The 13582-nt window shown below is 42.5% G+C and overlaps 1 protein-coding gene across 1 annotated transcript in view; it reads left to right on the forward strand.

The window, feature by feature from the left end:
• The first annotated feature begins 6334 nt into the window (after positions 1 to 6334).
• Lekr1 (leucine, glutamate and lysine rich 1) overlaps positions 6335 to 13582 on the forward strand; it is a 170630-nt gene continuing 163382 nt past the window's right edge. The window contains exons 1-2 of the mRNA XM_036189266.1: positions 6335 to 6396; positions 9648 to 9734. Coding sequence (XP_036045159.1) covers positions 9687 to 9734 — 48 coding nt within the window. The 5' untranslated portion in view covers positions 6335 to 6396; positions 9648 to 9686. The remainder of the gene's footprint in view (positions 6397 to 9647; positions 9735 to 13582) is intronic.

A 13582-nucleotide genomic window follows, 5' to 3' on the forward strand; every position in this document is an offset into this window, starting at 1 on the left:
GTCCTGTGACGTGCTGACAAAGGAAGCCAGCAAGGGCAGAGGCGTTGGGACGCAAGTTTTGCTCGCTCTGCGCAAAACCTCATTTCAGAAAACAGTCGTGATCCTTTGCTCTCATCCCTCCCAGAAGCGGTTTTTTTTTCCCCCCCAATGTTTTATTTTTAAAATCAAAGCTGCCTGATCGCACTGGTGCACTACTGTAGAGACCTCTTTATTGTGATGACTCAAAAGCCCAGAGGAAATTAAAAAGGGAACCCAACAGGTTTTAAGACCACTGAATCTAAGCTCTTATTCAAGATTATGTGACCAAAAAGTGTTTTTCATGGAGCTATCTACTTATGGAGATTCAAAGATAAATCAAGTTCGGAAGAAAAAGATTGACACACAGTTAAATACAAAACCACCCCCATTAAACTAAAAACTTGGAAAACCCTATGCCTTTCCTATAATTTAGACTTCGATGAATTGTCTATTCTTTTATGGTGCCATTAGAGTCTTACGGTGCCTAGTTACACACACACTAGTTACACACACACAGGCACACACACACACACACACACACACACACACACACACACCCCACTAACACTATACAAATAGAATTAGTAAAGAAGCAGGGATTCTCCTGTGCCGGCGTTCATACCATAAACTGTCACGAAGGGTTTTAAGGGCTGAATGATCTTTCACTTTATCACATCTGGGAAGAGAGAGCAAATGTCACTTTAGTTTTCAGAGTTCTCTCAAGTCACTTTGATTCTCATTTAAGAAAATGTAGGAAATGTTTGTTTTTGTCTGCCCAGACTCTTTCCTGCTCCTGAGTAGGACTGCCTCCTTCCCTGGATTCTGCTTCTCCTTCTTCTCTAGATGTGGAATTAGACAAGTGTCTTTGTGTCTGGCCTTTCCTGGTCCCCAACTCTCCGTCAAGAGGCTAATATCTGGCTGGAGCTGAATCAGTTGTAGTACCCGACTCCTAGCCTTAGTGATGAGGTTAAAAGATCAGCATGTGCCGAGGAAAGGCATTTCTAAGGAGGTTGGGCATGCAAGCAGTCTCCTCTCTCCTCTTGGTGGCAAAACCCTGTCAGCCACCACATCCCTGCCAACTGCCAGCCACACAAGAGAATGGAACCAACGTTTAGTAAGTGGTAGATGTCAAGGCCTGAGTGGTTCTATGGCTCCCTAGTGTTTCTCAAAAGCAATCTTGGCTCATCCTTTCCTGAAGTTGATTAGCTTTCCTGTTGATCCTGTTAGGCACTCTTGTATTCTGACAGGATATAGATTTATGGCTATAACTATAAAATGAATGTTTACAATACTTAAGATTTGTGGTACTGTTTTTTAACCTACTTTTTCAGAACCGACATGTTTCAGCACTAAACAGCTACTTCACACAATCTCTCTTCTCTCTACACACTGTGTGACACTGGGGACCGAACCAAGAGCATCACATAAGCTAGGCAAGTAAACTACCACTGAGCTCTACTCCAATCCTTTTTTTTTTTTTTTTTTTTTTTGGTTGAAGTTACAATAAGGTCCCACTAAGTTATCTAGGTTGGTTTTGAACTTGTGATCCTCCTAACTCAGCCTCCCGTGTAGCTGGGATTACAGGAATAGATATAGGCCACTTTACCTATCCCACATCAACATTTCTAACAGCTATCCAATCTTGTTGTATGAACAAGTTTATTTCATATTTTAGTATTTCAGTTTTCTCTCAACCTCACTCTGTTTCAACAGGGTTTTGTGTAGTCCAGGCTGGTTTCTAGTTTGCTATGACCTTGAACTTCTGATCTTTCTGCACCAGGATGCATGACTCAGATGACAGGATTATGCTACCATGTCCAGCTTTCTGTGCTGTTGGGGAATCACTCAGTCCCAGAGCTTCTGATTGTTGGGCAGGAACTCTGCACTGAGCTACCTCCCCAGCCTGTAGTATTTCCAGCTCTTAAATTGTATAAACAAGACTCTGATGGACACTGAATACACAAGCTAAGTACTTTCCCAAGCCTCCCACTAACCTCCTGGAGCTCCCCTCATCAGAACTGGATGGCAGGGTCCTTGCAGCTCTCAGAGAATGGACTTGTGGAAGTGACCTGCTCTGAACCCACTCTTGGACTTGGGAAGCCTCACAGGTGCTTGTGGGTAAAATGGAGGTGAGAGTAAAGATGTCTGGATTCCTGAACACAAGCAAGACATTGAATCAAATGTCTACTTCACTAGTTTTGAACATTTCAAATGCTCAAATATTTACACCCCTTAAAAAGTAATAAATGCATTAATTCTTTAACAGCAAAGATTAGGAATGCTAGTTGCTCTATACCCTGATCAATCAGGCTACTATAAATATTTAATATTATCATATGTTTGATAGACTGATAATAATGCTTGGTAGTTTGTGTTAATAGTTCCTAGCATATATGTGTCTCTCTGTTCATATCCGTGCACATGTGAACAAAGGTGCCCTTGGAGTGTGGAAGAGGGCGTGAGATTTTTTTTTGGTTATGAAGCTATAGGTGATGGTGACCTGGCCTAAGTGGGTGCTAGGAACTGAAATGTGGGTCCTTTGCAAGAGCAGTATGTGCTCTTAACTTCTGAGCCATCTCTCCAGTCCCCCAATCTTCAGTTTTTTTTTAAAGCATCTAATATTTATGAGGTGTTTGTTGTAGGCCTGACTGAGATCCTGAGAATTTAATAAAAGGAATATGAGTTTAATGGGAAGATCAATTTTTAAGGAGTTATCAGTACCATATTTCTGAGTGTCAAGTTAACTATGGGTATTAAGTTGTTGTCATTAGAGCTTTGTACCTTTGTGTTTTAGAATATATGGATGTAACAAATACTGTATTATGTTTGACACAATACATTTTTTTAATGAAGCTCTTCCTGGTAGTGAGCAGGCCACAGGTGATACATTTACAGTCATGAATTTTGCTATAGTGTCTTTTTTTTAGTGATTTATTTTTATTTTATGTGCATTGGTGTTTTTACTGTATGTATGTCTGGGTAAGGGTATCAGATCCTCTGGAGCTGGAGTTACAGACAATTGTAAGTTGTCATGTGGGTGCTGGGAATTGAACCTGGGGTCCTCTGGAAGAGCAGACAGTGCTATTAACTGCTAAGCCATCTCTTCAGCCCCTGTAGTGAGTGTTTTAAATTTTCAAATTTGAAAGTAGACATTTATCATTTAAGGATATAACTTGTCTCACGGGAAATTTGTTCAACAATTATAGTCGAAGGCTCAAACAAATTCATATTTGTTACACAATATGTTTCTGCACAAATGACAAAGTATTTGAAGTTTTGGAGAAATGCCATTTAAACTCTGTGACTTCTATTTTACCACACACTCATTTATATTGTATATATAGGATTGATAAAAGATACAGAGCCCAAGCCTACAAATAGTATTTTGTGGTCTAACTCATTTCTAGACCACAGCTATTTGGGGTTCAATATGCAAATCAGCTTTATAAGGCCATCTGCAGCTTTAAATGTAATAGCATGCTAGAAGTCCGGGATGGAAAAAACCCCATCTTGGTGAGAAGAAAATGTGCTGGGCGTATAAAACAAAGCACAGTGGTCTTTGTAGCTAACCTCTTTTGACAGCTAGAAGCTGTATGGCAAATGTCATGAAGAAACCAAGTCTGAGCCATGTGTCTCTAATCCACAGTAGGCTAATGTTCCAGGAAGACCCGCTGTCTGGCAGAGACAACTAACTCAACATGTGAGGCCCAGGTGCTTCCACTTACACTCACCCCGGATCCAGCCACTTCTGTGTTCACATGATGGGCCATGCCCTTGGCCACTTCTGTCAAAGTCAACAGTAAGTAGGACCTGACAGAGTTATGTTTGGAAGGGTTCTCAATTAGACGAGGCATTGTGTATGAAGTGCCTGGTAAACAGAATGAACCCAATAAATGTTAGCTTTTTAAAAATTCTGCCCTTGCATTGGAAGAAGCCCAGAAATAGCAATGAAAGCAGCAGTTGTTTCCAACATGGGAGGCCTGATCACAACCATTTTATTCCAGCTTACAAGAGGACAGAGTTGCATTGTGTTGTGGTTTGCAGGATGAAAATACGGTTGGACTTAACTGTAATTTTATCATGCTACCTTTGTACCACTCTGCATTGACTTTAAAATCAGCCATCTTGGGTGGACTTCCTGTTGTTTTTAGCAGACTTATAAACAAAGTACCTATTTTCCTATACTGCTTTTCATAGGTGCTGGGAAAGGAGAGAGCATGAAACAAGTGGACAAAATGAATGACTGTCCTGTGGGATGAGTATTTTAGGGAAATTCCTACAGTAACAAACATACAGGAGTTCTTATAAACTATAAGAGGTCTTCAGGCCAGGTGGAAAGCTGAATTTCGCTCATATACAAACACTCTATAAACCAGGAGGGCATCTTTTTTTTCTATCAGGGGTCACCAACTCACAGAGAAAATATCCATAAAGAGTCACAAAGCAGTTAAAAGGAATTTAATTTTTAAAAGTCGTGTATTATCTTTAAAAGTCAGAGTAAAACATGAAACAGCTGACTTACAGTGAGACCACACACACACACACACATATGGCTACTTATATGGCTCAATAGTAAAGTACTTGCCTAGCACATATAGTGCTCTGGGTTCTTCTGAAGCACAAGGTACATGCGTGCGCGCGCGCGCACACACACACACACACACACACACACACACACACACGAGCAAAATCAGCAAAGTCAACGAAAGGATAGCACAAAATTGTATTCAATACACCCTACAATGGACATATTTAGATTGCATTTTAGTTATAGGATGGGTAGTAATGGAATGGAGAAAAAAAGCATGGGAGAGAGAGAGAGAGGAAGAAATAGAAATCAACAGATAATAAGAAAAATGGCAAGCTGGACGGTCATAGTAGATTAGATTTTATAGATTAATCTATAATGATGAAAACTTTCTGTATGGGTGCCACATATGACAATTCAGTACTTGAAGTGTGGCTACTTAATCAGCAATGGGATTTCTAAATTTATTTCCTATCATCTAAGGCTACTTACTATACTGGACACTGAAGATTTGAGGGACATTCATAGTGGCAAGGAAAATGAACGCAAGGTGATGTGTAGCTGAGTAAGCATAGAAGAAAGTGAATTATAACCTTTCCACAGGACTTCACCCCATTTTCAGAGGGTTGCCTTTTTTTAGATACTAAGTGCTCAGTAAAGGATATCATTGCCAAATCTGTAGTTATGTGCCCTATAACAATATTTTGGTCAATGACAGAGCAGTGGTTATAACATTCAACAGTTCTTGAATATTACAAGGAACAGAAAATTCCTATCACCCAGTGAAGTGAAAGTCATGGGAACATTTTGTGCAACTCGTAACTCATGTATGTACTGATGCTGGTGGAAGCCTTCTATTTCTAGCCCTATAGTATATATTAAAAAAATACAGTACATAATACTAGCTACTCGATTGTTGCTGGTTTCTGTGTTAGCTATCCTTTTCATGACGTAGGGAAGTGATCACTACTTTCATGCTGTCATTTTGATACTAGATAGCTACTGACCAGGAGCTTGAATAGTTTTGGTACTATTTCATATTTTCTGGTCTTCTTTCCCTTTTCAGTGCCATTTTATTGATATTCATGCACACTATCCTTTAATAGTAGTGTCTTTTCTACTAGAAAACCGTGTTTTCTATAGTTCCTGGAGGATCAGTACTTTGGACCTCAGATAATCCTGAAGAAGGATATATGTGGACTACGAAGAAGGCACTCATCATACTAATGGCCTGGGTTAGTCACCAAGCATCATCTCATCCTGCTTGATTGTCGCGTAATAGGTCATTAATATTTGCTTTACAAATGAATGTAGGACTAAAGGCCAGTCAGCAGAGTGTGAAAGAGCCTTCCATAATGAGTGTGGGGTAGCGCGTTTTAATATCCTCATGAACTAAGCCCTTCATCTTGACTTTTGGACCAGAATGAAATTCTATGCAAGCTTCTCCCAGCAATGGCTGAGAACGTGCTTCCCTGCATATCATGCCATCTACAAGCATCTTTTCCCTCCATTTGAGAGCCAGGATTGCCCCTGCGGTACGCCACATGGCCCCCCACTTCCCGCACCGCCTTGCCCCCTCATCAGCCTCGGCTGCCTGCTGTCCCGGCGGGTTCCAGAGCCCCATTTCATCCCTATCCGTCACAGAACTGTGCGTAAATCCGCTCTTCCCTCCGACCCCCGCCACCTGCGTCCTGCTTCCGCCTCGAGCACCTCGTGATGCAATGCTCTGCTTCCGCGTCGGCGATGGCGTGGGCAGTGACGTCACCGCGCCCTGACGTCAGGCCAACGTGCAACGCGGTCGCCCGGGAGACCGGGGAAGCCATTTCAAGTCCTGCGGTGCCCCGGGCTAGGTGAGGGTCACAGTCTTCCTCAGTTCTTTAGTTCCGGCGCGGAGGCTAGCGGCGTGGGACGGTGGGGATGGCGGGGGCGGCGGGGAGGACGGGGAGGACGGGGAGGACGGGGAGGACGGGGAGGACGGGGAGGACGGGGAGGACGGGGAGGACCGGGTGGGGAGGCGGGAAGACCGGGCAGCCTCTGGGCCAGGCCTGGGCAAGCGCGGTCAGGCGGTTAGTTTCTAGTCTCGGGACGTGACCTCCTGCTCTCCTGCCCCTGACTGCCCTCATGTGATTCACGTCCCCGGAATGGTACTTGAGGAAGAGCCTGGAAACAGAACTCGAGTTAATGACCGGGCGTGACATTGGTGTAAGGATCGGAAATGAACCACCGGGGACGTTTCTGCCTTTAAAAACACACGTCTTTCTCGTGACCCGTGTCGCAGAGAAGATTCACACACGACCACGTACCACTGTACTTTGCCCGGGGCAGTTTACACATGTATCATGGGAAAGACCAAAGGGAACTTGTTTGGTAAAACAGGCAAAATAATGGACGGGCAAATTAAAAATTCCAAGTTTTCTCCTGCCAAAAAAAAAAAAAAAAACGAACACCCCCCTCCCTCTCCCCAAAACTGAATTATCTGTGAATTCTTCCCTTTTTTTTGGGGGGTATTCAAATGTTTATAAAGACCCAGTGTGGACTTTTTCTTAAAATATAGGCATAACAAAAATAAACATTAAAGTGTCTCTGTCGTCATCTTGGGAATTTAGGCGTTTGCCTCCTAGTTGTAACCATCTGCACTCACTGCTTAGCACAGAAGTAACCAGCTTCCACAGATTGTGACCCCAGTTTACGTGGATTTTACAATAATGGATAGCAAACTATTGAAGACCTCATTATATGAGGACGAATTACTAATGCTTCTGGGACGAATGCAATGCATGTAACTCGGCTGTATAAAAAGAATGGGATCCCTAATCTTGTTACCATCTTTCTGTGATGTGCATCAAACACTTAGTCAGTTTCTCCCCCACCCCTGTGTTTTGGAGGGCCCTCTAATTTACCAGGGTGTTATTTTTAATTTTCCTTTCATAGTCTGAAGGCTGTCCTTCTGGTGGCATAGTAATAGGTTGGAGTAGAGTCACAGTGAAGGCACTAAATAAAATATGTTCCATTGGTACCTTGAATTTATACTGTTACTTAGATCCATGCTTGCTAATGCTTTGGTGGGTGGTACTTTACAAGGAGATTTAGTTGGTAATTTTAGGGAAAATATATTCCTAGTGGAGCTGAAGATATTATCATTTTCCTTAACTAATGATGGCTTAACTGAGGATAATGAGCCTCCTGGTTTCTTGCCATGTGACTGTGACAGTATGCCAAACATCAGATTATGTACTTGGTCACTTGGACCCAGTTTGACATAATTAACTTAACTCTCATGGTTGACCTCAGTTCACATTGCCAGATGTACACATTGCCTTGTGTTATATGTGGGAAGACAACTCATGAGTTGTTTGTTTTAAACAGTGGCTTACTGAAATGAGGGATCTGTGGGCTAACCCAGAGTTGAGGAATCTCTTCCACCAATGGTTGAGCAGTTTGCAGTAATAAAAACAGCATTATTTTTGTCTCCAGTCTCTTGCCCTGACCTAACACAAACAACCATAGGAAGCCTTTGCTAACTTCCCATCCCCACGTAAAAGATAGGTCAGTATTCCTTTCTTGACTCTTATATTACCTCTGTGTATCAGTCATGGGCTTTAGTGTAGCCGGACACTTTTCTCTGTCCCCGCCGGTCCTGTGGTCCTGCAGCTGCTTTTAAAATAATCATTCGGAGGCTTAATGTTAATTACAAACTGTTTGGTTTATGTCTCAGGCTTCTTGCTTGCTAGCTCTGGCATCTTAAATTAACTCATTTCTATTAATCTATATATCACCACATGTCTCGTGGTTTTACCTGTATTCCATTACATCTTGTTCCCCTGGCGGCTCTCAGGCTCTCCCCTGACTCCACCTTCTTGTCCCTGTATCTTTGCTTGGATTTTCCTGCCTGGCTATAACCTGTCTTGCCACAGGCCCAAACAGCCCCTTTATTAACCAATAGTAGCAACACATATTCACAGCATGCAGAAAGACCATCCCACAGCACTTTAGACCACCTTTTCTGCTAGGGAATCTGTGTCTCTGTCACTTGAGTCTGTCACTTGAGTCCGCTGCACCATTCCATACCACCATCTCAGCCTCGGCATCTTCCGCGTGTGTGTGTGTGTGTGTGTGTGTGTGTGTGTGTGTGTGTGTGTGTGTGGTTAGTATGCAGGTGTGTATTCATGTTCATGGGCACACATGTGTATGCATGTATATGTATGTGTACAGGCCAGAGGTTGATGCCAAGTGTCTTCATCGCTTTCCACCTTACAGGGTCTCTCACCTGAGTGCTGCTGAACTGGTCAGTTCAGTGAGTCTAGCCACCCACTTTGCTTCTAGGAATCCTGGTCTCTGCTTCCCTAGTCTTCATTTATGGGTGCTGGGGTCACACTTGTGTGGCCAGGACTTTATTCAATAAGCCATCTCCCTCTCCCCTTTACCCTTTCCGTGGATAGATTTATCTTTCACTGATAAAATTGAATGGGGTAGTCTTTGTCCAGTTTGGGAAAAAATTGAAGGAAGAAAATGTCTCTGTTGCCTGTAGTTTCATGAAAGTAATAAGTTTTATACTGAATTGTTGTTATTAGAGAATGAAAATCTGTTAAAAGTAAAATCTAGGTAAATTTCCTAGGTAAAAACCCATCCTGGCTGCAATTGGCATGTGCTTTGATGCTTTGGTGGCTCTTCTGTTCAGTGTCTATCTAGCCTAACTTTGTAACTCTAAATCTTTTTTGTGCTCTATAGCTTAAAAAAGCCTTGTTGGCACATTTCTTTCTATAGCTTTTCAGAAAAACATGTTATTTTAGAACACTGAAATAAGTCTATTTAAAGTCTTAGTTACTCTGTTGCAAAACAAATAATTAGTAAACTACTATTTTATTATTAGTGTATAACTTTCTGAAAAATAGAAAAGATACATGTCGATAATTTTTGTAGCTCCTCATGTGGCTTAAGGACTACACAGAAACTTAAATTGTACCTTCTAACATGGACTCGATAAAACAAACATCTGTCAAAGTATTTATTGCCGGTTCATCCCCCAATACTAAGAATTTTTAAATCATTTGAATTTTCCTGTCAGTGAATGAATTCTGACTATTGCCATCAATGTTTTTAGACTTTTTCTGCAGTGCTTTCTCAGTACATTGGGAGAATTATGAATCGTCACATTCCCGTGCATGCATTACCTGAAGAAATCCAAAAGGTATGATCTTGCATTATAAGAGTTTAACATTAGGAGTGTTTTAGTGGTTAGGTCGTTCTAAAGTATAGGAGAGTGAATTTAGGAAACTCTGACAGAACCGATGATTAATGTTCACGTTTGTAACTTTTTGTGATTTTTTTTTTTTTTACATAATGCATTTTCACATACATCAGTTCTCACCATTCACTATGTGCCAGCTGCCATTTGATTTTGTTTTAGACAGAATCTAATTGTAGACTTGGCTGGAACTTACTGTATAGACCACGCAGGCCTGGAACTCGTAGTGATCTGCCTTCCTTTGCCTCCCGAGTGCCGGGGTTAAAGGTGAGCACTGCCATACTGGTGTTTAGATACGATTTTAATCAGTTACCAGTCGATTTTGTCCTTTGCTCTGTGCAGATGGAATTGTGGGGAGGCAAGGGTAAGCTGGCAAGGGTAAGCTGTCCAGGGTTTATCTCTTAGCAGTTTTGAGTATTGGTAGCAGGCAGGTGGGAACAAAACCAGGTAGCTCTCTGCAGTATGCAGTTCTCAGGCAGGCTTTGAGTAGCAGGAGCTTTAGCTTTGGAAGTGTTAGAGTTCCTGTGCAAGCTTCGAGTACCAAGACCCTTAGCTTTACCAGTATTTCGCTCTTGTGTAGACCTAGGAGGCTGGGATTCCGAAGCTCTTGATGGTAACCACTGTTAAAGCTCCTAGGCCTGGGACTACCTGAAGACTCCTGGCCTTAAAGGCCTTACACTTTCTGAAAGTCTTCTAGTGACCAGGGCCTGCAGTTCTCCGGTCCCTCACAGGCTCCAGTGTCCTGTCCTGTCTGTCCTCCTATGTCCTCTTGTTCTTGCCCTGGCTTGGCTTGTTCAGGGCCTCTTGTTGCTACGGCCGTTGTCTGAGCTGCCGTTGTCTGAGCTGCCAGTGTCTGTTTGGGGCGGTTACTACCCCTCCTTTGCTACCGGTGTGCTCACATGCACAGTTCAGTGGCTCCACCTCCTTTGCAGCTGCCACTCTGCTGCTTCTACAGCCTGGACTGTTGACCCTCCAGCTCTGCTTTACCCCAGCTGTTGGGCAGCTGGCTGCTCTGCTGCTTCTGTGACTCAGTGTCCTGGCTGCTCAGCCATGACTGCTGCTGCTGATCCATTCCACTGTCTCTGTTCTTGTTACCAGCTCAGCCTGTGCCACCAAATGTGGACGAGAGGACACCACTGGGAAGGAGCCGTTTCTTGAGCCCAGTGTGGCAAACTGAGGGAGGAAACACAGCTCCCCAGTGAGCACACAGCCAGTTTCTGTAGCCAGAGAGAAGGTGTTTGCTGGAACCACAGCCTGCCTCCCATGCAAACGGTTTTGTCTTGGCACCAAACAAGACAATGTCCCCTTTGTGCCTGTCTGTAACAGACATTTTGCTAGGCCACCATGGAAAATGCTCCCTGTCTCTGGCCTAGGTCATCTAGAGTTTACTTAGGCCTGCAGTAGCAGAAACTCTGGTACCAATGGTTTGAAACAGTTCTGGCTATGGCTGCATCTTAAGGAGCCAGAGCAGGCATCTGTGATCATTGTGCCATTTGTTCAGGACCTCTCGGAAGTGTGCAAAATGGCAGATGCTGGCCTAGAGTAGTCCACCTGGCTACCCCACTGACAGGCTTTTTAACTCAAGGCAGCCAGGGCAGTAAGGGAAAGCCTGACAGCTACATCTAGAGAATCAAATGACCAACCCCCCACCCCTTTGCTTATTTTATAAGAAAACATGAGTTTTTTAAAGTAAGAACTTAGTACTAATACTGGTAGTGATTCTAATAGTACTTTAAAAACAGTGCCTGTAAAACATCCCAAGGAAAGGTAAATTCCCCCATTTGTCTCAATTTTATATTTTAAAAAAAGTGTGTGTGTGTGTGTGTGTGTGTGTGTGTGTGTGCGCACGTGTGTGCACGCTCCCCCATGAACCACAGCATGCAAAGGTCAGAGGTTGATTTATGGTTCTCTTCTACCGTGTGGGTCTTGGCAATCTAACTCAGGTTGTCAAGCTTGGCAAGGAGTATCTTTATTTGCTGAGCTGTCTTAAAGCTTTAATTTTATATTCATAATTTGTTTAGTCTAAACAAGCAATTCTTGATTTTTATGCTACCCTCCCTATTTCTTTACATCTGTTCTCAGGCAAAGGCATTTCTTCTATATTTAGTTTTACAGTCCACATATTGTTAATATACTAATTAAAAATCACATCTTCAAAAATTTCTAACATGAATTGTGAGTTATAACCTTATTATACCTTAGCTGTCCCTATTGATACAGTTTCTCTAGCAAGTCTAACATCAACTCCCTGCTCCCCTTAATCCTGCTAGGAATTGAATGTCTCAAGCATGTCTGTAATAGAGCTGTACCCCAGCATTACAGCCAGCTCTTCATTAACTAGTAATTTATCACTCTCCATTGAAAACCATGCTCAGATTCAGATGGGCTTTTGCCACTGTTCCAGCTGCTGTGGATGGCCTGTTACCATTAATCACAGCATCAATTTGACGTGGTGCTGTTCTTGCTGCCCACCATCCAGATTTATGGAAATTTTAAAGGAAGTGTAGTTACCAGAAGAGATCCTTTAAATCACTGCATGCAGTTCTCTTTACCTTTGAAGTCAACTGTTAAATGCTAAGCACATAGGAAGCTTAACTATGCTGCTACCTCGAAAATAGTTCTTCCGTTGGTTTGAACAGATTCAAGGTCTTCTTCTCACTTGAACTGTGTTCCTTTTGTGAAATAGCTTAAGTGTGGTAGAGAAATGAAAAGAAATCATAAAACAAAACAAAAAACCTAAAAGCAAAAACCCGTATTTCAGATCCTAATCCCTTGTTGGAAAGAAAATGAAGAAACATTAAACATCTCCCAGACACTGGTATGATTTCAGTTTCATATAAGACAGTGCCCAGGAGGCCAGAGGTGGTTCAGCTGGTATCTGCTGCCAGACTTGATGATCTCATCTGGACCCCTGGGACCCATAATGGACAGAGAACTGACTCTTGCAAGTTGTCCTTGTGAGAGTGGAGAGTTGAAGACCGGGATCCCTGGGTACTGGAGATCGTCCAAGGTGGAGTTTTGGGTAGAGACGCAGACCCAGGCTTGGTTCCTGAGAGCTGGGTTTCTCTATGGACTTAGAGCTGGGGAGTGCTTTTGTCATGTTGGCGAGAAGTAAGGCTGGCAGGACTACGCTGCAATGCAGAGAAGTAGGGACAGCCAGAGAGGCTCAGCTGTCTACACCAGGGACAAGTATACTCGTTGTAGCCTTGTCCTGCCCGGTGTGTAGGAGGTAAAGTATAGCTTTATGCTTTTTTTCCAGACCCAAGTTAGATACACTTACATAAAAAATTACTTTTATACCCATTAGTGTCATGTGCTCTTCTGGTGGTTTGACTATAAAAGCAACCAAAATGTGTATGGACACCCCCAAACTTAGAAAGTCTTCAAAAATAAGCTTTGCTTTTCTGAACCTTTTCACGTCTGTGTTATCTGCATTGTCCATATTTGTTTAATTACCTGATCATCAGGCAGTGTGGCCTGATGTGTTGCCCACTTGCATATGTTATCCTATAGAGAATCATGTTAAATATGTGAACGTACAGATTGGGCATCCCTGAACTAAAATGCAGAATGCTTCAAAAGCTGGAAATTTTCAAGTGCTTATATTATCTTACAAATGTAAATTTGAAAATATGGATTTCTGTTTCATGCATGCACTTACTAAGATGTTGTGTAGGATCACATTTAGGATAGGTATTTAATACAAGTGTAAAACATTAATGGATATTGTATTTAGACTTGGGTCTTAGTTCAGAAATCTCATTTTACATATGCATACTATCCAAAGTCTG

Source organism: Onychomys torridus, chromosome 6 (assembly GCF_903995425.1).
Source record: "Onychomys torridus chromosome 6, mOncTor1.1, whole genome shotgun sequence".
NCBI lineage: Eukaryota > Metazoa > Chordata > Mammalia > Rodentia > Cricetidae > Onychomys > Onychomys torridus.